This window comes from Lissotriton vulgaris, chromosome 2_1 (assembly GCF_964263255.1).
Source record: "Lissotriton vulgaris chromosome 2_1, aLisVul1.2, whole genome shotgun sequence".
Taxonomy (NCBI): Eukaryota; Metazoa; Chordata; class Amphibia; order Caudata; family Salamandridae; genus Lissotriton; species Lissotriton vulgaris.
The window spans coordinates 792,996,106-793,022,946 of NC_141687.1; the positions used below are offsets into that span (position 1 = coordinate 792,996,106).

At 45.6% G+C, this 26,841-nt stretch overlaps 1 protein-coding gene across 3 annotated transcripts in view; it reads right to left on the reverse strand.

The window, feature by feature from the left end:
- Positions 1–26,841, reverse strand: part of WIPF1 (WAS/WASL interacting protein family member 1) — a 504,830-nt gene that overhangs the window by 19,220 nt on the left and 458,769 nt on the right. For all 3 annotated transcript variants that reach the window (XM_086956166.1, XM_086956167.1, XM_086956168.1), the window contains one exon: positions 12,134–12,355. In XM_086956166.1, coding sequence (XP_086812292.1) covers positions 12,134–12,355 — 222 coding nt within the window. The remainder of the gene's footprint in view (positions 1–12,133; positions 12,356–26,841) is intronic.

Below are 26,841 nucleotides of genomic sequence, written 5' to 3' on the forward strand. Positions count from 1 at the left end.
TAAAAGAAAATGGGACAGTTGCACTTTCAAGTCAGACCTAAACATCCATGTAGGTAAAAGACTGCCCTCCTCCCATCTGTGCTGCTGCCTGAGCAAACCACCATAAATTATCGAGTTAAGACACTTTAATAGCATTTGAAGGAAATGGGTGTGCCCGTGAAAGTTCAAGCTCAAGAAGCTGGATAAATAAATAAAATGATCCTAGCTGTGCGGAGAGCAAACGCTTTTTTGTGGAAGGTCACAACTTCTGCCCAATCAAAACATGTCAAGATTGTGGGGTGGAGCCAACTACATGAAGGTTGGTAGCTTGGACAGCCCTGTGTTCATTAGAAGCTGCGCCAAGGTCATAGCCTGTGGAGGCAAGTAGTCCAGTGGCATCAGCGTAAGAGCCATCGGAACTGCCAAACCATCAGAAGTGGGTCCAGACTTTGGGAGTGGTCCAGACAGGAATGCAGCCGTCCTGAAGCTATCCAGCAGTGCTTCCAGAAGGCCCTGACTTGGGCAGGGTTGGTGGATGAAGTCATACATTCTGGCTTCATTTTTTACAATGTAACAATCCACTCTGAGGATTAGCCAGGAGTTTGGGACATCTTAGGGTACATACCTGTCTCAGTCAACCTTGAAAAGTCCCATTTATCTTCAACCCACAGAGGATTTGACATTTTTAAGAGCCCTTTTTCACCAAAAAGCAGAAGATCTTTCTTACTCAAGATAGTATAATCCAGATACCGTCTCTTCTGACATCCCTGTTACAATGAAGAGCAGCACCTTATGAAACTGGTTAAGAACTCGGGGAATAATGGCAGCCACAGCTTTCATAGTTCCGTAGGTTCATTTCCATCCTAAGTTCCTAGTATTCTTCATTTTGGCACATTGGTCTGCTGCCACACATGGATAGGTCGTTCACTTGAAAGTATCAACGTCTCAGAGTCTCTGGCTTCATGGCTAAGCACAGAAAAGATCCTGAAAAGGATATCCCCATATCCTCAAAGAGGATTAGTCCTAACAACAAATGTCAGTAAAGTAAAGTGGGAGTGCGTCTTGGGAGCGGTCTGCTCATGGTCATTGGTCTCCTTTGCAAGTCTACCAGTCCTCTAACTGGAGGGAATGGACTGCTATACTAAAAGCCCTAATTATTATTATTATTATTATTATTTAATTTTATAGAGCGCGTAGTCACCCGTAAGTATCCCAGCGCTAAAATCAGTACAACTGGAAGTTGACAGGGGGAGGGGAAAGACAGTTTAAGGGAAGAGGTGGGTTGTCAGTTGCTTCCTGAACCGTAGGTAGTTGGATTCCGTTCTCAAGTGGTGCGGTAAGGCGTTCCAGAGACGTGCGGTGTGAACCGAGAAACGTCTTCCTCCTGTTCGGGCCTTCTTAATTCTGGGGGTAACAATGAGGTGTTCCTGGTCCGAGCGGAGGGATCTCGGGGCTTTGTATGGTTTGATGAATTTTTTTAGGCTTGGGGGGCCATTGTTTTGGAGCAATCTGTGAGCAAGGCAGAGAGCCTTGAACATCACCCGTTCTCTCACCGGAAGCCAATGGAGACACTTTAGCGCTGGTTTGGCTGAGGCTCTGGCGGGGGTGTTAGTAAGGATCCGGGCAGCAGCATTTTGGACCCTTTGTAGTTTGTTTAGGGTTGCCTCTGGGGCCCCTAAGTAGATGGAATTGCTAAAGTCGAGCCTAGACAGAATCAGTCCTTGGATCAACAGTTTTTGGGAGTTGTGGGGGAGTAGGGGCAAGATCTTTCGAATAGACCTGAGCAGTCCAAAACACGTCCCGGCTACCTTTTTTGCCTGTGTTGTAAAAGATAGTTCCTTATCGAGCCAGACACCCAGGCTTTTTACCTCTGGTTTCGGATCTGGGATCGGGTCTAAACAAGGTGGCCAGATGTTATGAAGTGAAGTGGGTCCCTTCTGACCAAGGAGGAGAATGTCAGTCTTTGAACCGTTGAGTTTCAGCGACGATCTATTCATCCATCCTTGTATCTGCGTCATACAGTTGTAAAGGTCCGCAGGTTGTTGTTTAGGATGAGAGAGGGACACCACTAACTGAGTGTCGTCAGCATAGCTGACGATGCTCACTCCGAACGGGATAACAACCTCCTCCAATGGGGACATGTAGATGTTAAATAATGTGGGGCTCAGGGAGGAGCCCTGAGGCACACCACATTGGAGGGGAGTGTCGGAGGAGCAGGTGTTATTCTCCCAGCTTTGAAAGGAGCGTTGACTCAAAAAGGACGATATCCAGGACAGGGCAGTTCCTTCAACACCAACGCTCATGAGTCGTTGGATAAGGAGCTGATGGTTGACGGTGTCGAAGGCCGCACTGAGGTCGAGGAGGATCACTGCCACTGATCCTCCTTCGTCTAAGAGTGCTCTAGCCTCCTCCACCGCCATGAGAAGGGCAATGTCGGTGCCCTGCCCGGGGCGGAAACCTGTCAGCGAGTTTTTTAGACGGTTGTTGTTCTCCAAAAATTGTGAGAGTTTTCTGTTCACAATTTTTTCCGCGATCTTGCTGGTTCCCGGGAGAAGGGAGATTGGTCTATAGTTCGCCAGGCCAATTTAACTCCCCCACACAAGACCTCCATAGCAGAGATAAGACTCCCTCCAGCAAGCTAGGGACTGGACTTGCTTGAATAGAAACTGAAACTGCACTTCCCTGCTCTCAAAGCAAAACAACAAAAAGAGGACTAACTATCTATCTTCACTATTTGGTGGCCATTTTAGATTGGTCTCTCTCCCTCTGGGGCGGCCATCTTGGACTAGTCATTCTCTCTATCCGACCATTCCCTAAGACCTGGCCTTGTTAGATAGCACACTTTACATAGCTTTGTATTTAAACCCTCATGTGACTAAGAGTCTACCTTTGATTGCAGTACTATACCTCTACTTGTATTTTGTACATTTTGTGTAACCTGCACAAACCTCACTCTTCTTACTAGTAATGTACAGATCGCTACCTCAATTATTTCTGGCTGCTCGCTAATGTCATTTCTGCTTCATGCAGCTTTTGGTTGCACCGGTACCTTGTATCAGTATATCATTCTTTGATTTGTTTATTGTACTTTTTGTAAGCTGCACGTATTTCACTTTTATGCCTGGAATGCAACAACTGATACCTCACATATACCATCATGCAGCTTCTTGGTTGCACCGGTATCCTGTTCTCAGTACATCATTAGTACCATTCTTGTAGTTGTCTATTGTACATTTTTGTAAGCTGCACCTATCTCACTTTTATCCTGGAATATCTCACTTTTATCCTGGAATGCACCGATTGATACCTCATATATTTACGTATATTTTTGTACATTGTGTAAACTGTATCGTGTGCTACCTCATATTTTTTTGTATCCTGCCCTTATATACTATCAGTACTATACCTACACTTACACCTTGTACTTTGTAATTCACCGTATATACCGTATGCTACTATTGTGTATCTAGTGCACTTGCACCTATTGACACTATGGTTTTAGGGCATGTGAGTCCCCATCCGAAATGGCCAGCTGGACTAGGAGTCTGCAAGACTTGTAGGGCGCCAGGCCAGTAGATATTTGTTGGTGTTGGAAATCGCTTTGCATATAGTATATTCTCCGCACCCTGCCCTGAGCACCTCTACTGATAATCTTAAGATGTTGAGGCTGGTTTGAACACCTAGGCTTTGCTAGTCCCAAACGGCACATGAGCTCTGATATCCTCACCTTAACGTCCGGACTATGTGCCCCCTTTATGCCCTTCTATTTCTCTTCTCCACCGCTTTCCCAGTAACACCTTCCTCTTATCCCCCCCACACTCCTTCGCCACTTTTCACCATCATGGCCACCCCCGAGTTAAGGCTGGAACTAATTGCTACAAAATCATTTATCCTCCTAGCCTGTCTAAAGCCGCAACTAAACAATGGAAACATAACACTATTGAACGTTTCCCAGATTCCCTTTTTGTGGATCAATTTTACAATAGTCGTTTTGGGAGGCTAAAAAATGATTTCATTTTCTTCACTCATGACATCCCCTCCTGGTCCAACAGTTTTTACTATTCCCTCAACGTCACCTCCTCCTCCGCTATCCCCCATGGGAAAAAACTAAAAATTTCCCCCTCTGCTTGCTTCAAAGGTAACCTCACTATCTCACTCTACAACAACGGTACTGTCCTGATCCAAGGCACAGACAACTGCCTCTCGCTCTTTGACTGCCTCTTCCCCTCCTTACTCCCCTCCTCTGCAACCGGATTCCCCCATCACTCTCCTTCCAGCTCCACCCATTACTCCCTTTCTCCTCCGCAGACCCCACCTCACTCCAATTGGCGGCTCCCTCGAGGAGCACAGGTCGGCCCCCTTCCCTCCCCCTCCCTTGTGACCTCCCCTCCTATTCCTCCCCCCTCACAGTATATCCCTTCACACATCATTTCAACCTTACCACAAGCCAATACGCTCCTCGTCCCATCTGCACCATCCCGTTTCTCCAATCTCTTCTCCTCCCCCATCTTCCTTCCCATCACCCCCCTTTTTAGCCCACCTCTCCTCCGTCCCTCTCCCCAAGTGTACTTTCCTTATGCTCCCCTCACCCCTTCCATCCCTCCCCCTTACCCCCTCCTCCCCTCGTTATTCACCCCGTCCTCTCCTCAATCCCACCGCATCTCTCTCCTCCCTCCTACTCCGCCAGGAATGCTGCACTACTCCCCTTCCCCGCCCGGTAACCCCCTCCACTTCCCTCCCTCGGGCCCAGCAGAACCACTTCCTCTCTTCAACTCCCCTTTCTCCCAACACCCCTCACTCTGCCTGATGCCCGTTCCCTCGCAGCCACCTCTCCTAGCTGACAGGTCCTCCACAACCACCTCACCTCTTTTCCTCCCAAACCTCCTACATTCTCATGACGCCACACAGGCCTCCCCTCTCATTCTACCCAACCGCCGAGTTCCGCACACCTCTCCCCCTAAATTTGTCCTTAATTCCTCTCCCTCTTGCAACACCAACATAGACAACTCTCCCTTAACCTCCGTTTCACCAACTCCCGCTCTCACCCACTACCCTTCCCCACTTATGAACCCCACACCCAAAATTACCTCCTTTCCTGCCACCTTTCCCTGCCTGCCACCACCCACTCCACCCCCCCTTGTTTCAATAGAGCCACCCAACCTTCCCCAACCCAACCTTCCGTGCTCTGCCCCATTCTCACTGGAAAACACACTAGGCTCTCTTATCACCTCCATCTCCCAGCTTACAGCTGCCATTTCACTTTTATGCTCTAAGATTGTCACCCCTTCTTGCACCGCTACTCCTTCCCAACTTCCCACGAGATGCACCTCGCCCCCTCACCCCAGTACAGCCAAGCTTAACCTATCGTCGGGAAACTCTGTTAACTCACTCAAGCCCTTGAGCGCCACCCCTCCTCAACCGACATACCCTAGCAACCCCACTATCTACGCCATTCCGATCATCACCTCTGTCAGAACAAAGCATCCACCTAAACCCCCCCGAGCACCCCCTCATAAGTACAATATCCCGATCACCCTTCAGAGCCCTAGTGCCCCCGTCACCAAAACAGTCTTGACAGAGCTGCGCTGCATGCTTCACAACTGCAGATCTGCAGTAAAACACAAACTTGAAATCTCCGATACCATCACCCTTCATAATATTGACATGCTCTTCCTAACAGAGACCTGGTTCAAAGATACATCTCACTCTATATTTGATCTCCTATTACCCACAGGCTACTCTTTACTTAGGAATGACAGAACTGACAACACGGGGGGCGGTGTTGCAGTCATCTTTAGAAACACCCTCCAACTCAAGGCCTCTCCTAACAGCTCCTCCAAAACCTTTGAATGCCTTTCTCTTGAGCTTCAATTGCAACACCGTTCACCCCTCAGATTCCATGTCATTTACCGCCCGCCTCGTAGTGGCCCTTCGTTTATGGATGAACTCACCGACTTCATCAGCGACCAATACTCGCGAAGTGACAATCAGACCTTCGTGGGTGACTTCAATCTCCACTGGGGAGTACCGCAAGACTCCTCTGCGAACTCACTGGCCACTTTCCTATCTACTAACGATCTTATCCAACACTGCACTGAATCAACCCATTCTAAGGGCGCAATCCTGGACCTTGTTATTTCTAAAGCAGGCATGCTTTCTACCACTACCCCAATTCATGTAGATTGGTCTGACCACCTCCTCATCTCATTCTCTCTTCAACTTTCACACTCTATAACTCTTGGCCAACCCAAGAGGGCCATCTCATGGTTCCGGGATGCTAAAAATATTGATGTCGGTCCCCTCTGTGAATCAGCTTTGCTATCTCTTCCAAGGCTCGACCCGAACCTAGATGTTGACGAACTCACCTCTCAAAGCCTCACAGTTCTTGCATCTGAAATTAATAAAGTCGCTCCACTCAAAAGCAAAAGGTTAAGGCCCACTCCCTCAGCACCTTGGTTCAACAAATCCCTTTATGAGGAAAGGAAGCAGCTAAGATCCCTGGAGAAACAATGGAGGCAAGTGCCCTCCTCCGACAATTTGGCCAAGCTTCGCTCAGCAAGATCCAAGTACCACAAGCACATCTTCCTTGGGAAAGCGACACACTTCAAAACCCTCCTTGACTCCGCCAAAAATAGACCCAAAAAACTATTTGATCTCATCAAAATGCCTAACTGCTCTCCCCCAACCTCCAAGGTGGATGATTCTACAAAGAGAGCAGCGGATTTTGCTATTTTCTTTGATGAAAAAGTGAAATCACTTGTGGATCAGGTCGCTCATCCTACCCCTCCAGAGGAGCGCAAATCCTTAGCCATTTGGCAGAGCTTTGACCCTATATCTGAAGATGCCCTTCTCAAGTGCATACGAGAAACGAAGCCATCCAACCATTCTCTTGACCCTATCCCCAGTGCCATTGCCATTGACTTCTATACCCATTCCCTCTCCTATTGGACCACTCTGATCAACCTCTCCCTCTGGCAAGGCTCCCTTCCTGCCTCCTTCAAAACTGGGCAGGTCACCCCTCTTCTGAAAAAACCCACTGCCGATGCGAATGACCTCAACAACTTCCGCCCCATCACTAACCTTCCCTTTCTGGCGAAGATCACAGAAAGATGTGTAGCAAAACAACTCTCCTGTCATATCAAGGACAATGACCTTCTAGACCACTGTCAGTCCGGCTTCATCCAAAACTGCAGCACTGAAACAGCCCTACTGCAAGTGGTTGATGACGCGTTGAGGATACTCGATTCAGGGGGGTCCTGTCTGCAAATTCTCCTTGACCTCTCCGCAGCCTTTGACACTGTCAATCACAATACCCTCCTCAATATTCTTCAACAGAGAATGGGCATGGAGGGCACTGTGCTTAAATGGTTTGCATCCTTCCTTTCTGGCAGATCCCAAATGATCAAAATAGCGAACAGTCTTTCACCTCCTGTGGCGGTAGGTCAAGGTGTTCCCCAAGGCTCGATACTTGCTCCCACACTGTTCAATCTCTATTTAGAACCACTGGGAAATCTCATAAGTAAATCCGGGATTCACTATCATCTTTATGCTGACGACACTCAACTCTACCTCAAGATTGCCTCTACTCACGATCTTTCCATCCTAAGCTCCACTCTCGACTCCATTCAAAACTGGATGTCAACTCATCAACTGATTCTGAATCCCTCCAAAACTGAATTCCTCCTCTTCTCCTCCTCACTCTCTCCTCCCCCGGTTCAATCATGGATGGATCAGATGAATCTACTAAACAATAAACCCATCATTGTCGACAGCGCCAAATCCCTTGGTGTCATACTAGACAAAAAACTTAATCTAATTCCCCACATCAATTCCATTGCGAAATCAGCTCGATACCAACTGCGCCTTCTTTGGGGAATCAGTCGCTTCTTCGCGGAGCGGGACCTTATAACCCTGGTGCAAGCACTGATCCTCTCCAGACTCGACTACTGCAATTCTCTTCTTACGGGCCTCCCCAAATCCCACTTGTCCCCACTTAAGTCTGTTTTCCACTCAGCAACTCGTTTCATCTATGGGGCCAAAAGAAGCGATCACATCACACCGATGTTATCTACCCTCCGCTGGCTTCCCTTTGAGGCTAGAGCTATCTACAAGACCGCTTGTATCACCCACAAAGCCCTGCACTCCTCTTCTCCTCTCTACCTGGCGAATAAACTGAAACTCTCTGGAGGTTCTAGACCTTCACGCAATGCGGAGAATCTACTGCTTGAACCTCCCACTTTCAAGAAGGAAAGAACAATGGCCCAATCATTTTCAGGCAACGCAGTGAGAATCTGGAACTCATTGCCGCCTCAGCTCCGGACCACCGCCTCCTCCCAGGCCTTTAAAAGGGACCTCAAAGCTCTCCTCCTCCAGAGACACCTCCAAAAGTAACTCCCTTCTGTCTGAAGGAAGATCTCCCACTACTGATAATTTCTACTTCTCATGTCCATGGAAGTGCCTTCCCAGTGTGTTCTTGCGGTTAGAGTGTTAATGCAGTGATAATTTCTACTTCTCATGTCCATGGAAGTGCCTTCCCAGTGTGTTCTTGCGGTTAGAGTGTTTGCCTTTTATTGCAGTATTATCCATGTACCTATGTTTGGTACCCTCTTGCAACTTGCACTCACCACTTTGCCCCTGTAACACACGGTTTGCTTCCTCTCACAGGTTTTTTACCTTTGATACTTGCACAAGTGCCACTTTTGCCTACGTAATCGTTTGTTCTTGTGCTTGAGTGTGTAACATATATTGCAGTATTATACCACAAATTATACTCTATTTTCTCTTGTAGCCTGCACACTTGTCACTTTTCCCTCCTGTGCACTATTTACTACCTCATGTATTTTTGGTAGCCCACATTTTTACTACCTCATGTATTTTGTTTGCTCACAAGTGTCACAATTACCTTGTCTACCTCATGTATTTTTGGTTTCTCACAATTTTTACTACCTCATGTATTCTTGGTTGCTCACAATTATCACTTAACCGTATGTAACGTAACGAATGCCTCTGCAATCTGTTGCTCATGTAACGTTCTCAGTTTGTATCTTTTCTGTCCCTATTGTGAAGCGCTCTGACACCTTCGGGTAAAGTCCGCGCTATATAAAATTGCATAAATAAATAAATAAATAAAAGGGTTTTTTTAGAAGTGCCTTGACGACTGCCGCCTTCCAACTGGGGGGGACGACTCCTTGTTGGAGGGAGGCGTTGATGAGGTGAGTGAGAGAAGGAGCGATCGAGGGTGCTACCTTTTTGAGAATGCGTAAAGGGGCCGGGTCCCTTGGGGATCCGCTTTTAATGACTTGCAGCGTATCTTCGACCTCTTCAACTGTCACCTGTCCCCAGGAAGTGAGGCATGGGAGAGTCGGAGGGTTGCTGGCTTCTCTCTCCTCGCTCGAGCTTGTGGATGGAATGGAGTCAAGAATTTTTTGGATTTTCTCCTTGAAGAAATTGGCCAGCTTGTGGCACTTTTCCTCATCAGCTTTGGGGTCTGGGGGGGTCTCTCGGTCCCGAGTCAGGGACTTTGAGGAGTTCCTTTAAAATGGTAAAAGATTCTTTACTAGAGCTAGCGGAGTGTTCTATTCTATCTTGAAAGAATAGACTTTTGGTATCGCGGAGAGCAGTTTTGTAAATTTGTGAAGCGGTGTGATAAGCTTCCTTATTTTCATTGGATTTGTCCTTCCTCCAAAAGCGTTCTGTTCTCTTGCATACCTGTCTCAGCGATTTAAGCGCCGGAGTATACCAGGGAGCGGGAGCCACTCTTTTTGTATGTTTGAGAGTGGTGGTTTTGGGGAGGAGTTGGTCCAGTGAGGATGTGAGCCAGGAATTGAACTGCTCGTCGGCCGTGGCTGGATCCATGGAAAGGGCAGGTGTCGAGTCTGAGAGTAGACTGGTCCACTCTACAGGTTCAAGCTTGTGCCAGCGTCGGTCCGTCACTCGGATTTTAGGGGGTTGGGGGAGTGCCGTGGCAAGGTCCCAGGAGAAGGGAACAAGAAAGTGGTCTGACCACGGAAGAGGGATGGGGGGATCTGAGGTGATATCCCCAATATTGGTCAGGACGGGGTCCAGAAGGTGACCTTTATCGTGGGTGGGTTCGTTGTTGACAAGTCGGATGTTAAATGACCTCAGGTCCTGCAGGAGATCCAAAGCTAAGGGGTCTGTGGGGTCGTTAAGGTGAAGGTTGAGATCGCCCACGAGGAGAAAGTTCGAGGCAGAGGAGGCTGATTGTGATACCATGTCAATGAGGGCGTTGAGGAAACTCCCTGTTGTCCCCGGAGGGCGGTAGATCAACAGTCCTGAGATGGAGTGTGTCGGGGAGATTTGAAGGGCGAAATGGCAGCTTTCGCAGTCTGCAATGTTGGCGTTACTAGTCCTACAGGCGAGATGTTCTCTGTGGATAATTGCCAGCCCCCCTCCTCTCCCTTTAGGTCTATGTAAGGTTTGAATGAGGTAGCCTGGGGAAGGGCAATGACAATGTCCGAGTCCGTGCTCGCAGAAAGCCAGGTTTCTGTAAGAAACAGCACGTCCAGGCCATGATCCTGTATCAACAAGTTGATTTCGTGCGCATGCTTAGGAAGGGAGCGGCAGTTAAGGAGGCCAATCTATAGTCCCGGCTTTCCCAAGCCCTGATCGGCTGGGTTACATCGTACACAGTTGGCGAAGGGTTTACCTTCAGCGTGGACGTAGTGGCAGTCCTGCTTTTTTTCCTTGCGAAGGGCTCGAAGCATGTCACTTGTGTACACCACACGTTTCTGCAGCGGATCCGGCAGAGTTCCTGGGCCTGGGTCCGGCTGGGCCCGGACGGGCCCAGACGGGCTTGCCTTTGGCGCGCCTTCGGCGCGCTGATGGCGCGCCCGTCCGCTTCGCGTCCGGGTGTTACACATCTTTTTATGCAGAGAAAAGAACGAAGGGGGGTGTGGCCTGGAGAAGTGGGCGTGGCCTGTGAGCAGGCTCACTCGCTGATGGCGGTGCTTGCAATTGAAACCCCTCCCCCTTCATCTGGGCATCATGTCAAAACAAACAATCTGCTTTACAGAGTCCACAAAAATGTCCAGGGATGGATAAGGTATTTTTCTCTTAATCAAGTGGTACGGGAAATATTCAGGTGGGCAGAGGTCCATGTCTTGCCTTTATCTGCAGTTAGTCTCCTGGGAAAATGGCATGAGGCTACCAACCTCCTCAGGTCATCTACGGGTTCGGAGGCTGAGCTTACACCAGTTATAATTTTCTAGGTATGTTACCCTAGACTTAGACCACGATAAACAACCAGATACAATAATAAACTATAAAAAAAACGTTGGCAACAATTGTTTATCAGGTGTCCCTCTACATAGAGTATTATGACCCTTTTTGTATGAATGTTTTTTAAGAGAACGTTTTTACTTGTTTTGTCAGTATCCATGCTTAGGGTGCATTAGCAACTATTAAGGTTTTTACATCTAGTTCAGATCTCTCTTCTATTGCCTCTTTAGCACAATGTCTATTGCACATTTTTTCTACTCATAGGCCAGTGATGCACTCTACAGTCCCTACATGGGATGTACCTTTATTTTTAAGAGCTTTGCAAAAACCTCTTTTGGGCCTCTACTTTAATTAATTTTAAACGTATTGCCCACAAACGTTCTGTTAGTGGCTATGATCTCAGAGCAAAGAGTGGGTGAACTAAGGGCTTTTCCAAGTCATTAGCCATATTTACGTTTTCCCTGATACAGAGTCTTTGTTCTGGTCCATCTTTCCAACAGAAGGTTGTTTCTAATGTTCATCCCTTAAGACCTTTAAATTAAAGTATGTCACTCCTTCACGGCAAGCTTTCAAACAAGAAATTTGTCCAGACATGGTGGGGAATCAGCCACTTTCTATCAAGTAACTGCATCCCCACCATACCTGGTGGAGTTCTTTCCCTTACTCTAAACACGGCAAAAAAGCCACCAAATTTATGATTATAAATCTTCAATTTTCTGGTAGATTTTCCATTAGTATATTTTACTCATTTAGGCCCAAAGTCTCCGTTTATGGACACTCTAACTTTAACTTGATACAGAAGTGACTTCACCTGTTCAACCTGTAAATATTCAAGGCTAGATTTGCGTATATGACCAAATACTCTATGATATACAAAAAAATCTGGCAGTTAATAACAGACTAAAATATTTCTCACCTTCACAAGAGTCCTTGAAGCCATTTCTAATTGAGGGTGGTATTGAGGGAGGAAGTGGAGGAGGAGCCTGTCCCGAGCCAGGCCTTTCAGGTGGAAGCGGAGGCCTTGATCCCCCTCGGGGTGTTTCCATTCCACCTCTTGGCGGGAACGGAGCTGTTGGTGATGGTCTTGTGACACTACCATTTCTGTTCACCATAGATGGAGGCGGTGGAGGAAGCGGCCCTGAACAAGAGAATAAAATATTTCAATGTTTAGAGTGTGATAAAACCAAAGGTATATTCCAAGTCCCTGCAGCTCCACCCTTCTTGGGGCCCTAAATTCAGCCTATAACTAGCTGAGAGATTTGTGCCCTATTTGACACTTCACCACGTTCTGCAAGGTGTCCCCACCAGTTTGGGCTACACCGCATAAGAAAAAAGTTTTCGTCCTAACAGTAATAATCGTAGATATCATATAGCATTATGCTGCAAAAAAACAAAGTGCAACTTCTCTGTGCTTGCCGATTTGTCTATCTGTGAAATAGGTCCCTGAAAGCGTGTATGATATAACAAGTCATAGCTAATGGTCAACATATGTTTCGACATAATTTAATTATAATATGTTGAAGGGCTCCAGATAACCAAACATTGTTTAAATATTGATAAATGCTTTTCATTCCAAACAATCTATCAGTGTTGCAGACGCGTGCTAAAGTTCAAGCTACCTTACCGTTCAGCTTCCAAGCTTAATCGATAGCACTCGTACGCTTATCGCAAGCACCATATTTAAGATTATTTGTCTTCTACTTATATTCTTGGCCACTGGAGCTATGAAATAATGGAGGCAGATCTGACTAAAGTATGCTGCAAGAAGGGGTAAAATATGTGGAATAATTCAGCACGTTCAGCTGCAGTGTTATATCCTTACTTTGACATTTTAACACACGTTAATATTGTCAGGGAAAAGTTTTCACCTAATAGTACAAATTTCACACTTGAAAACAGCAATTGGCTGCTAAAAGGTGCGCCCCATTTACCTCTACAAAGCTTCTGTCACTGGGCACTATTGGTGGACGTTTCTTTTAGCAACTAAGCTTAATGAGCTGCAAACATTTTTCGGTGGTAATCAGCATATTACGCAACAGGAGGTGGTTTATGTGGCAAATGCCGTGAACCCATAATTATGCAAAAAACGCTGGGCGCCCGATTCACAAAGGGCCTCTGCACTCCTGGTGGAGGCCCTGCAATCGTGGTGGTGTGTCTGCATTGCAGCTTCTCATCGTGAAGGTCTCGCCACGAGTGCGGGCCCACCGCCACGACTTTCGGTGCCTCTGCCACGAGTGCGGAGGCCCTTTGCGAAGTGGGCCGTACGGCTGCAGGTTTGCATAATTGCTGTGGCACCTCAGAGCGCTAACTATGTTATAATTCCAAATTGGCAAATTTCACTACCTGAGCATTCTTTTCACTGCACATTCAACATATTTTATTTAGACTGAAATATATGCGCCATATTCACTTTGCAATTTAAACTTCTCTGCTAGACTTGCCGCTGCAAACAAATAATAAAATAAAAAAATTCTCTCTCTCTATATATATATATATATCTATACACGATCCAAACTCCTGCTGCACCTCCCTCTCGGATATAGGTTCCAACGAAGAAAAACAGGTACAGACCACTCCACAGCGCTAAGATTAAATTCAAAGGTGGTTTATTGACCCCTTGTCGCCAGCATATATATATATTTATTTTTTTACACACACATATATATATATATATATATATATATATATATATATTACACATGTAAATCTGCTTTTATAATTCACGAAATCAGTTTTGTACTACCAAAATAATTTACCTATTCAGAATTACGCAAGTGAGTTAATCTCCTCCAGTGGGTAGAGAGTAGGCGCTTCAGGTCTCCTTTGCACTGGACGTTTTTTAGATGTAACATATCCACTGCATGCTAGAGACAGAATATCATCTGTTGTGGATATTCCTTCTATCAGAAACTATATTGATACGTACCGAGAAGGTCGTCTACAGGATATCCTATTTTGATTCACTCCTACAGTGTTTCTATAAGGTCTTTTATTAGGAGACTTTTATCAGCTCGGTTTTTAACACTTGCGGTTCAATACGAAGAAACGACTTAGCTGGTGGTATGCCCAATATCATTAGATAACTATTTGGTGAAACTTAAGGATCTCATCCTATGATCCGTTAGATATCTGGTCGCATTTATCTGAATAGAACCGTGATCTATTAAAATACATGAAGTAAATTAGTGGCTTGTCCTGAAGAAGGCGTTTGGATTACGCTGAAACGCGCGTCGATAGAATACATAAAGATTGCCACCTTTATACATTTTGTATATTTTATCAAATTGTAATGAATGTGTATACTAATTTCTGTACTGCTGTATTAATGTTGGTTTCATTTTTATGTCCTTTTTTAATATGATTAAAAATAATGTGCCTTTTCACATGATTCTTGCTGGGCATTTTTCCCTCAAGTGCATTTAGATATATGAACTGATTAATTTAAATTGCCTAGGAAGTTTTTTCTCTCATATACTTGAGATATAGTGCAGATGTGCTCTGCAAACTTGAGTTCCAGTGGGATAGTGAAAAACTTCGTTTCTTCACAATGGATGTCAAAAGTTTATATACGTGTATCAAAATGGAATGTGGCCTTGAGGCTCTGAAGTTTTACCTTTACAAATTTAATGCAAGTCATTTGGAATACAATCTTATGATATTTCAAATGGTTGAAATTGTATTAACAAAAAAAGTATTTCTTCATAAAGGAGATGTGTGTCTCCAGAAACAGGGAACAGCCATGAGTTCCAGGTTTGCTCCATCCTATGGGTCTATTTGAGGTGAAGCATGCCTGGGGCCCTGACTCACATGATTGGACAAATAATATCATCTTCTATGGACGATATATTGATGACATTTTAATGATATGGAATAGAACAGCTGAAAATGTACTGTCCCATCACACCTATTTTAACAATAACAGGTTTAAATTGAAACTGACCCTTAAGTATCACTGTCAGAACATGGACTTCTTGGATCTGACATTATATGTCAATCAAAGAAAAATTCACAGTGACATCTTTAAGAAGCACACAGCCTGTTACGGTGTGCTACATGCCACAAGTGCCCATTCTAGATCCACCATAAATGCCATTTCTTATGGGGAAATGGCGGGGCACGGCAGAATTTTAGCCGGGGCTAAGAGTTCAATAGGAGATTCCAGAATATCAAACGGGATTTGAAAGAAAAAGGCTAAAATAATCATTGCCTCGATGAAGCTGAAAGAAAGGCCCTTAAGCTGGATAGAAAACAAACCTTAATACTAAAAAATACCTCTAAAAAGAGGGAATCCCAGATGGACAGGGAACAAACTTTTATTACACAGTATAACATGCACAGTAGTCACATCTTTGATGTATTAAGTAGGAATTGGCATGTTCTGGTCTATGACACATTACCAAAGGGGGTTATATAACGGGGTTTAGGGAATGGTACTAACAAAATAAGATAAGACATACATGAAGTAAATCCTGATTAAAAATTGAAAAGGAGTCTGTGCCGTATATAATAATTGTGTCTGACTGTGCAGCTTATACAATTATTCAAATGTATGGTGGGGGCTGATAGCCTTTTCTGATTGTTTCTGTGGAACTCTTTTCCCGTATGGGAAGTATGAAAGCTGGTTTTCCAGATCGCTGCACCACTGGAGTGTACACACTTTATTAATAGTGACCAGTGCAATTTTGCTGTCTCAGACTCATTTTTGTAAATCACTCTTTTGAAATGGCTGGAGTACTACTTGGATTTGCAGAGGGGTGAAACCTGGTAACCGGTCCTAGGATGCTTGATTCTGGTCTAGAGAGGACCTGGCCTGGAAGTTTGGGCTGGACTGTTCCTATGCGAGAAGGATCAAGACTGATTTGTATATGGCTGGGTCTAAACTGGAATGGTGTGGCGTGCAAAAAAACAATGGATTTAACCTGGATCTGTGAGCCGAACTTTGACTGTCGTTGGAAAGGACAATGAGAGCCAATTCTTCAGGCAGTAAATTAAATTGTAAAAAAATTGTAAATTGATACTTGTATAGCGCACTACTTACCCACAAATTGTACGAATACCGCTGTGGAACCCATCCTGGCTTTCCCTGTGAGGCGTCCACTCCTGGGCACCCCCAAGGTGGAGGCCAGGCATCCTTAGCGTTGTGGGGGCTGTTGTGGAGATTAAGCAAGCTATTGCCCAGAGTGGGACTCCATGATTGGAATAGGCATCGAGGCGAGAATTATCAGGTCCGTGGAATTTTGAGCCCAAGACCTGCCGCGGCGGGGAATTGAACCCTGGTCCCGGGCTAGTCCTCTGCATCAGGGTCTGCCTATCTAATCATTGAGCCATACTTCTCCGCATCAACATCAATGTGCCTGGGCCGGCGTGGGTTGTGATGCTGGCAGAGGAGTCGGAACAAGAGCTGGAGGCAAGGTAAGAGTGGAGGGTCCAGCTGGTACCAAGCGTCAACCCACAGGCGGTATCCAGGTGGATTAGGAGTTTGTTGGTCCTCTGCGATCCACACACAACTGAGCAAATACTGCTCTGCAAGTGAAAAATAGTCTTATGGTGAATACACACCGGGGTTGTGGTGGGCCGCTCCTTTGCGCCTCACGGTTTCTAGCCCCTCGTCCAATAAATACTAGGTGCACAATTGTGCTTTAGGGGGAAGAGTTTCTCTCTCTGCCCCCAGCTCTTCCAGGCGCACACCAAAAAACAGATCGCCACTAGCAAAGCTGTATGAGGAGAATTTAAAACAAACACTGGTAAAGCCAATAGGTCTGGTTTATGCGACATCTACTGGCTTTGTCAAATGTTTTGTCATATTGCCCCGTAGAACAGCTGGAGTCCAACATGGTTGAACGTAAGCAGGGCTCGAGTCAGGGTACCACGTGGGTGGGCGGCGTCCCCCCACTTAGTTTACGGGGAGCTCGATAGCTGGAGTAAATAGAGCCACACATTTACTCTTTGGCCTCTATGGGGCGAGATATCGCTCCAGAGAGGCCAAAGAGTGAATGTTTGGCTCCATTTGCTAAGGGGTGAGCGAGGGGAGGCAATGATTCAGATGGTGCAAGCCACCTTTCGTGACGTCACTTTCTGTTGTGACGTCAGCGTCCCCCCACTTTTTAGGTTTTGACTAGCGATGCATGCGTACGAAGTACGCATGCGCTAGGAAAAAATCTTATGAGCTGTGTTTGGAGTCGGGTCTACGCCCCCTCCTCTCATTGGCTAGCTCCATAAATGGAGACTAGCCATTGGGAGGAGGGGGCGTCCGTCAATCTCGGACCAGATTCGGGGGCGTTCCCGAGAATTTTTGGCTTTTGGCTACGTCACGCGACGTCAGCCAAAAGCCGGGAACGCCCCCGAATCTGCTCCGGCATTGAAGGCACCCGGAAGAAGTCCAGGTGACTGCTTGCTTTTTTTTGTGGTTTTTTTTTGCCCGTTCCCACCCCCTCTCCCGCTCTCCGTGTCACCGGCCCCGTTCCCGCCCCCCTACCGCTGCCTCGGCTCCCGTTCCCGCCCCCCTACCGCTGCCTCGCTCTCTGTGTCTCCCCGGCCCCGTTCCCGCCCCCCTACCTCCCTCGTCATTTCTTGCCTGCATGCTCCTAACGCCCGTACCTCCCTCGTCATTTTTTTTGAATGCATGCTCCTAACCCAGCTTATATTTTCCTGGTTCACACGTTCTTGATGCAATATTACTTGAAAAGTATATGGCCGCATTTGTTTATGCGTGTCATAAAACGCTTTAAAGGTCTCTCGTAAGATATAATCAACAACCGATCATATAATAAAGCAAATATGTTTAAAGATAAAATACGTTGAGACATTTGCTGAGCCGAATTTGCGTGATTAAGAGAACGTATCGCGGGCTCCTCTCACTCAGGGCTTTGGTCGCTGATTATCCCAGAAATCAGGTGCATTGGATTGCTGCTGCTTGTTGATTGGGCGCCGGGAGTGAAGGAAAGAAAACACTCTCCGCCAGCTGACGAAGCGAGGAAACGGCTGACGTTAGCAATTTCAGAATACATAATGAAAAACATGCAATTACGTATTATAAAGATCATTGGAATGCCTAATATACTTTTAATATAAATGTTCTTGCTGTATTGTCCCCGTGCTAGAAACGTTAATGTTGTGTTCTTGATGCAATATTACTTGAAAAGTATATGGCCGCATTTGTTTATGCGTGTCATAAAACGCTTTAAAGGTCTCTCGTAAGATATAATCAACAACCGATCATATAATAAAGCAAATATGTTTAAAGATAAAATACGTTGAGACATTTGCTGAGCCGAATTTGCGTGATTAAGAGAACGTATTGTAGACTAAAATGTCAGCTTATTTCATAGGCGAGAGATAGGAGTTTTTCTGTTTTTTTAGAAATGCACTTTCCGATTTGGGTAAAATTCCTGAGTTGGATATTCCTATTAGCATTTTCTGGGACCAGGCAGCCTTCCTATAACCAGAGAACTGAGGCGTGTGCTGAGTTGTATTGGTTACAATACCGTTCTGCGCATATGAGGATACGTGCTGACTTATTGACAAAACCGCTAATATTGTGCTAACATATGAAGTCTGGTATATATTCCCAAAACATGTATTTATTGTAATTAAGCCACATATCAATGAGTTGTATTGTTTGTAAAGCTATCGGTCTTATTTTGACCATTGTATTCAAACAATGGCCGCCCGTAGCCCTTAAAATCCTTTCTAAAATATGCGTGAAATGCATTTTTGTTTTGAGTGTAGATGTGACCCTCGGCACGTTTGGCCGGTAAAGCATTCACCGTTTTGCTGCCAGGTGTTCCGTTTCGTGTTTGTTTCCCTCATATTTAAGACATGAGTTAGGGCTAGAATGTCATTAATGCCGTAAGGGCTTCCATCATCTGTCACAGGTGAGGCTCGTTGGTGCCACGGATCATCACTCCGGTTCTATGCATGCTGATAAGCAGATGGGGCTGCCCAGATGTAGTGTCCCGAACTCACCACAGCAACTGGAATGTGTTTTTTTTAATTGAATGCTCAGTCATTGAACTATAAATATAGGGCCATGTTACGTTGGAATGTGTTCGTGCAGGGCACAGCTGTGTGTTGGTTTTTAGGTGAATGAGTGTATTGCTAAAGCACAAACACTTAACTCGGATTTTCTCGGAGTATGTGCAGCAGGCAGTATAACTGGAAAGGCAGGCAGTCCACGCCCAGTGTTTCCAAGATGCGCTCTCTTCAGCACATGCTCTCACTCTGAAAACAACCCGAGTTAACGTTATGCTTTTTAGAAAGTGCCTTGCATATAAACAGGAAGTCATCAATGCCGTGCAGGAACGCATTCTTTCATGACACCACCCCAGATCTTGTCTATGGGTTTAGTATTTATTGTCATCTCACATAGTTCTGTTTAATTATATTTCTCTTAAACCTGTTCCCCACTTATACATCTCTCCTGCGTAGTCAGCATCCATTCCACAATGCTATAGTTTACTGGTCCTCTCCAAAGACTGTAAAGAGAAAAAAAGTGCCTATTTTTCTGATGTTTAACCCATTACATTTCTAGTGCGCTAAAGTCTCGTAATCTTCCAGTTCTGCATGTTTGTTGTTCTGGCAATGTGCCCCGTTGTAGCATCAGCCAAAGGATGCCAGCTGGTTAATTCAAAGTATGTCTTTGTTCCCATATTTGAAGGAAACGCTTCCGTCGGTGTGACCTAGTCTGAAATGTAGCCCGTAGGACTCCCCGCTCCTCCAGATGGCCTACATCATGCTCCGAGAGAAAGGGCTTATCTTGGAATACGAACCCTCGCCACATGTAAGCGCTGCACACAATGTTCTTAAATCATAGACGAAACGTGCCATTATACGCAACCAAACAATAAGTATAAACACATAACCGTAGTACTCGGAAAATCAGTGCATCTAAATTGGACTTGAATAGTTATCAAACTTCGCGTCTTTTTTCGCTCATGAGCACATGACTTTTAGTATAGTTCTCGTTCTTTGCCCATATAAAAGAGACTAATGCATGTTTTGCTGATAACTAAATCCGTTTCGTCCTTCACATATATTCGATTTCAACGGTTAGAAAGGCAACTCGGATTATTTACATATATTAACCCCTTATTGACAGGCATTCCAATTGTTCTGCCATCACCGCATGAAACGTCTCCGAGGCTGGCCCCGCATACTCTAAACATTACACAGTTAGTGCAGTTTAGGTGTTTTGTATAGCTACGCGTGCGTACAGATAGATGAATAGATGAGCTTTTAGGCAAACACGTGGAATACGTTCACTGGGTTTGTACTTTGCTTTACAAGTCTTCTGTGCTGCAGAAGGCTTCTGCATCATGCAAAGGGGAGCAGCTTTTAAAAACTGTCAGAATAACACTGCGTCACTCTTAAATCATATTTGGTTGCAGAATGTTTTGCTTAAAGAGAATGCAGTGTGTTAAGAGAAATATAAATCTGCATTTTAGTGACTTTTTACTGTGCATTTATTTATGTGTAATTGACGCATTTGTACACGTGACACGAACACTTTGTTTTTCTCGGTAACACTTGGAGGAAATGTTACCAAACAAACAAAACGCACCCCGCATAAAGCGAAGTACTTTCTCTGGGGTAGACCTTTCATTCATTTTTTATGTTACTTTTTCAAATGTAAAGATTCTTTAGGGGAGATTGAATTAGAAATAATACTTTTTGTATTTCTGTATTATGCGGCCATGACCCTTTCGGTGGTGGTCAGAGGTTCTGGTGCCAACCTTCCGTTTTTAGGTCAGGCGGGTTCCAGTCTGGTTTCCCATCGGCATTTTGGAGGCCCATTGTTTGGGATTGTTTTTACCTCAGTCCCCAACCAAATTGTATTAAAGTTCACTTTGAATTCTCAGAGTGTAAACATACACATACTATAGTAATTTGTGACTCTCAGCCTCTTCGCTTAACAGAGTTTTTCTTTCGGATCAGTGAGATGTTTAAAAGCGCAATGAGAAATCTTGGTAGATTGTGATCACCTTGTACATGTCCACTCTTCTTAATATCAACAGAGTGAGCTGTGTGTGTGTGTGGGGGGGCCCTGTGTGTGTGTGGGGGGGCTCTGTGTGTGTGGGGGGGGGCTCTGTGTGGAGGGGCTCCTCTGTGTGGGGGGGCTCGGTGTGGGTGTGTGTGGCATTTGCGAGAGATTAAGCTATTGGCATTGTAAATGACAATGCCATTTGTTTATCGGGGATCAAAAAGAAAACATAAATAAAAAAATTGTCATTTACAATGCCAATAGCTCTAACTTTTCCAAAGGCAAAACCGTTGCATTGTAAATGCTTGTTTTAGGACTTGTGCCCTGAACGTAAGACAATAAGAGCGCTAGGACTAGGTCAACATTGGCCACGTCAAAGTGAGTGAGTGATAGAGTGAGTGTGTGTGTATTTGTTTTTAATTTTCAGCCATGCTACTGGGCAACATGACAAAAAACATTGACAAAACCAATGTATCTTGCATTGGCTTTTTCAAAGCTTTTTTAATGGAGTCGCACGTTAATTTAAAATAGTTTTTCCTAATTCCAAGAGGGGGCGGCATTGCACCAGAAACTGAACATCTTGCATTAAATGCAGTTCTGTACAGACCAGTAATGTTACTATGAAAGAGCACACGGCAAAAACCAAACAACTACACACTGATTTTAAAACTGAATTAAATCGGCTACAGATTCGAAATCCATCTCTCCTAATACCTACCGCAATAGAATCAAATTTGTTCACACTAATATGGTATCACTTCTTACTTCTCTAGCTTATAAACTGCCATTGAATATTAGAATTCTGAAATGACCAGAGATCGTTTATGTCAGCCTCCTTATTCTCCACTAGTGTAGGGCCGGCGGTAGATGCTGACGGACGCCGGACGGGATACTGAGTCACAGACGTGACGGATAGTCAGTGCGCATAGGATACCCATCCGCCGAGAAATCCGTCCCGATGCCCTTACAGGTCTAGGAGAGAGCTCCCTCGCCACGAGTCCACCAGCTCCCTGCTCTCCTCTGGCGACACGCACGACACACCCGTCATTCAGCGTGTTTGCTGTGCGGTCAGACCCATGGCTAGTAATGAGGGGGCCAGAATTTGGGATACATCTCCGCCTCATCGATGACGTGTTTAGCATCATCTTGACTTTAGGAGGCCCTCACTGGCCTGCCTTTTCTTTCGCGTCGGGTCTCCTGGATGGCTCGGAGACTGTGTATGGCGCTTTATTAATAAACAAACAATACAATGAAGGCCAGTGGACGAATGCGTCCAGCTGGAAATGTGAATGAATGAATGAATGTCCGGTGGTGAAGGGATGGGCGACTGTCGTTTCACAGATCAAAGACTAAAAGATGGCCAAGCATGAAACTTTGCGGATGGATATGTGCATGAATGATTCAATTCAGGCGCGCAACACCCATTGGGCTCACAGGGCTTCAGCCACCCCCCCCCTCCCCCCCCCTCGTGCCTGTCAGCCCGGGATGACACGTCTTCGCGGGCTGGTGAGCACCTAATTGCACCCGAGTACTTAACAGGTCTTTAAAAGACCATTCATTTTAAATGAAAATGAGGCTTTTGTTGTGTTCACCCATTCTTACAGCGACTTTGTCTGTGGTTGGAAGAATTAGCCCCTCCCCCAAATATTTGTAAACCCCCCCCGAAATTTGGCTCTAGTTGCCAGCCTGATTTAATTATGTATGTATGGGTGGGGTGGATACATACAGAAAAGACCACAGGGATGAGTACATGAAGTGAAATGGACGAAAATGAGAATTCATTTGTGACCAAAACGTGAGTGGTTAATGAATGGATGGTAAATGATTGTGAACATGGATAGGTGAATGAATATAAGCGGACTGATGGACGAGTATGAGGATGGGGGGGGGGGGGGGGGGTTAATGGTACGGACGTGGATTATATGGGAGGCAAAGCCATGAACACATTTTACACATCGCGAGGCAAGCTGCCCCAGGCTCGGATGCAAAGGGTGAGAATTATGAGATTTAATATAACACTAGTTATTCCACACTGATCACGTTCTAGCGCATCTTCTAGGCTGCCATTCAAGGCCTCGAATATATTATGTAGTTGTGTACAGAGTACAAGTCCAAAACACACACAAACATCTCGGCTTCATCTCTTGGACCCTCAGCGCTGGAGTCTGCAGGCCATGCTCGTCCATCTTGCCTGCTGATGATGCAGCTTCACTTTTCGTCCCCGCAGCATCTCTCGTAACCAGTATCTATGGCCATGGTACTAGTCCTAGATTATCTCGGTTTAATGAATAATCCGGGTGTCAATTTGCAGAGGCGTTAAAACAACGTCGCTTGGGCCTCCTCGTTAGTTAGTTACACTGCTACCAACTACGTGAATTTAGGTCAATGCAATCCGTAGTTCTCACTGTGCAGGCCATCCACGTGCAAATTACCACAAGAGCTGTAAACCATAATCCGTAATCACAAATGTAGTATGCGTAAACCTTCTATCAGCCATAAAATGGCCCCAAAAGTAAATGTTTATTTATGAGGGTCTGAAAGAAATTAATTCGTGTAAATACAGCACCCGCAAAAGACGATTCGGTATCGGACCAAGCACTGAGAACTTAAGGTGAACATGGAGACAACCTTTTCCACAAATAGAGTTCCAGGGAGTCCCACGCGCCCCTACACTTGTGACGTGCCAGACACGGTGGCAAACTACCTGAACCACACCTCGCTGAGAAAAGCCCGTCAATCCACTATACCACTAACGAGTACCGTCCAAGACCCAGGCACACGTACCTAGCATCTTTTTTCATATCAGAAAAAAATGCAAAAACGCGGTACTGCCACTCGGAGTACAACTATCACCCAAGGAAGCCTGCAGGGTCTGCAGATCTTGGCTGCTTTCACAACAACTATCGAGGAACCTTTCCTGAAACGAAACTCGGAGAAGTGACAATCACCACTGCACCACAAACATGGAGACATCAGTCACAGGGAATACCCACCCCAACAATTACGTGGAGGGTGACTTATTCTGGACGTGGAGCGCCTTTGGACACGGGTGTCAGGTGAAGCCACTTAAAAAGGACCTGGTCGTGTGTGCTCCGAATCCAGAGGCTACGTATGGACCACCAAGAGGGGGAACTGTTATTGTAAAAGTGTTGTGGGGAGGAAGTGGGTTGTGTGAGCAGTGAACATGCAGAGAGAAGCACAATGAGGGAAACCTATAGACGGACTCGGTGGGGTTTGCGTTCCGGCGTTGTGACCTCCTCAACACCTCCAGCATCAATGGATGCACCAATGGGAGCCGAGGACTCAGCTCGCAGTGTGGGGTCCGTGGGCTCCTTGCACCACCCTGTGCCAACATCATAAGGAGAGAAGGGCGGTAAACAAACCGACATTCCCCACTCCCCCTTCTCTATGCCAAAGCACACAAGGGAACACGCCGCACAAGCCTCATCTCCACAGACCAACCTAGCTCTACTGTGCGTGTGCGGGGTGGGGGATGGAAATAGAACCTTCTGCTTCATCAATTCAGCGAGATGGGGGTTTGGTGGGTGGGCACCTCGTGCTGTGGTCCGTGGTCTCCAAGTAAAGGTCAAAGGGGAAAGAAAAGGTTCAAGTGGATTGCGTCCCTTAACGCAGATGTTATACCGGCAGCAGACACCATACCACCGTAATACAACACAAAGAGAAGAAAACTACTACCTTCCCTATCAAAAGGCGCCAGCCTGCTGCCCCAGCGAAGATACAGTTCGCCTGCCATTGCACTGATGCAAATCTATAGGTTATGAACGTCAGCTACAATATCCCAATGGCTGATGAATGTGGATTGATCCAATTGTGAATGGCGACTCTGACGGGGACGGGTCGTTCTCCTCTCGCTGGCACTGCACAGTCAATGTGTATTTGTTTGCATAGTTAATTCAAACCTTTTCGTACAGCTGTAGATAAAACAATTTCTTACAATGTCTAACCCCGCTAATGTGATAGAGAGAAAAACAAATAAAACATACTCCTGTCAGTAAAATAAGCGGTTAAAAATGTACGAGATTGGACTTCTTGTGTGCAGAAAAATCAATGTCCTCCGTCTTGTTTGGCTCATCTGGTTCCATCATTCTAGTTGGAAAAGTAAGATTTTTTTCGTGTTTCGATTTTAGTCCCCTTATTTTCGGTTATAAAGTGCCTTGTAGCTGGAGCAAAAATGATCCCCTTGAATCGGGTTGTAAAGTGGGGGTGACTTGTGCAAAAGATTTTTCCTAAAATACATCCAGGCCATTGTCATTCACGGGCCCATTGCCCCAGAGTTGTTTTAAAATCGGTTTTAGGAATTGTAATCCCTGGCACGCTAGGAAGACTGGGGTGCCACGTAGCCAGGTGATTAATGCTTGCCTGCAGGTGCGAATTTGTAGTTCCAAAAAGATTGGCTTCAACAACATTTCCCTTTGAGCCATGACCACCGGGAGTAGACAAAGGATGTGTATAATGTCTCTTGTTTGTATCCAAATAGAAGACAAGTTGCATTTTGTGACATGTTTTTCCAGGTTGGGAAGGAAATCTTTAGTGTCTAAAATCCTGAACTGATGTAACATGAACTACTGGTTTAAGGCAGGGGGAAACGGGCAGACAGGAACTCCTGGGGTACCTGCTTTTTTACGAGTTCATTACTGTCCAGGCATGCCGTTTCATTGTGAGTGGATTTTTGTCGATTAAAGGAGACAGAAGGCGGGTTGAGGAGTTGGTTACTCTGTAAAAGGCGGCTTTTCCCATGCTACTGCTGGCCCATGCATCTTGGATTCCTAATTCCATTATTGCTTGACCTAAGTATTCTCCCCAGGAGCATTTTTGGTTGTTCCTCGATTTCGATCCAACATAGGTTGTTAATGGAGCCAACCTCAGAGGTACACAGTCTCCAGCAAAGTTTGACACAAGCATTCATTCTTTGAAGTGTTTGATTTTTAAAGCTAAATTCGAGACAAACCTGGGCTGGAGACGCTGTTTATGGTGAGGAAAACACAGTTTTGTATACTCTTGTTTGGAGCTTATTAACTATTGCGGTTTCCCATCCATGCATGATTTCCATGCCATAAGCCACTGTTGGCATGAGCTGCCTTGCATGACAGTGAGTAGATGATTAAATGATGGACAGCTGAGTTTCTTTTTTAGAAGTCTGAACCCAAAGATTAACGACTGTGCTTTTGCCTGCATTGCAGCTAAACGAGGTTTAACCCCTTCGCGCTCCGCAAATTTTCACGCTGTGCGGGGGTTTTAATTAGTGGGCGGGATTCGGACGGCCCGTCGCCGCCAGTCAGCACACACCCACCATGAGGTCAGACGGCCAGGTGCCGTCTGAAGCACACAAGGGGTTAAAAGCCATTTGATATTCTACGCTGATGCCTAAATATTTATATGTAGAATCAACCTCGATCTTTTTATCCTCTATGAACCAGGTGAATGAATTATATTTAGTGTCAACCAGACGGACCACTTTGGTTTTAGGTTTAGTTCTAACCCCTAGTGGTCCATGTAGGTTTTTAGAGCATTCATACTGCGTTGCAGGCCTATTGGTGTTTAACTCAGGAGAACAATATCGTCCGCATTCTGCAAGCATCCTATTTTCTCTGTTGCCAGGAATGGAGGATGGCTATTCTTTTGTG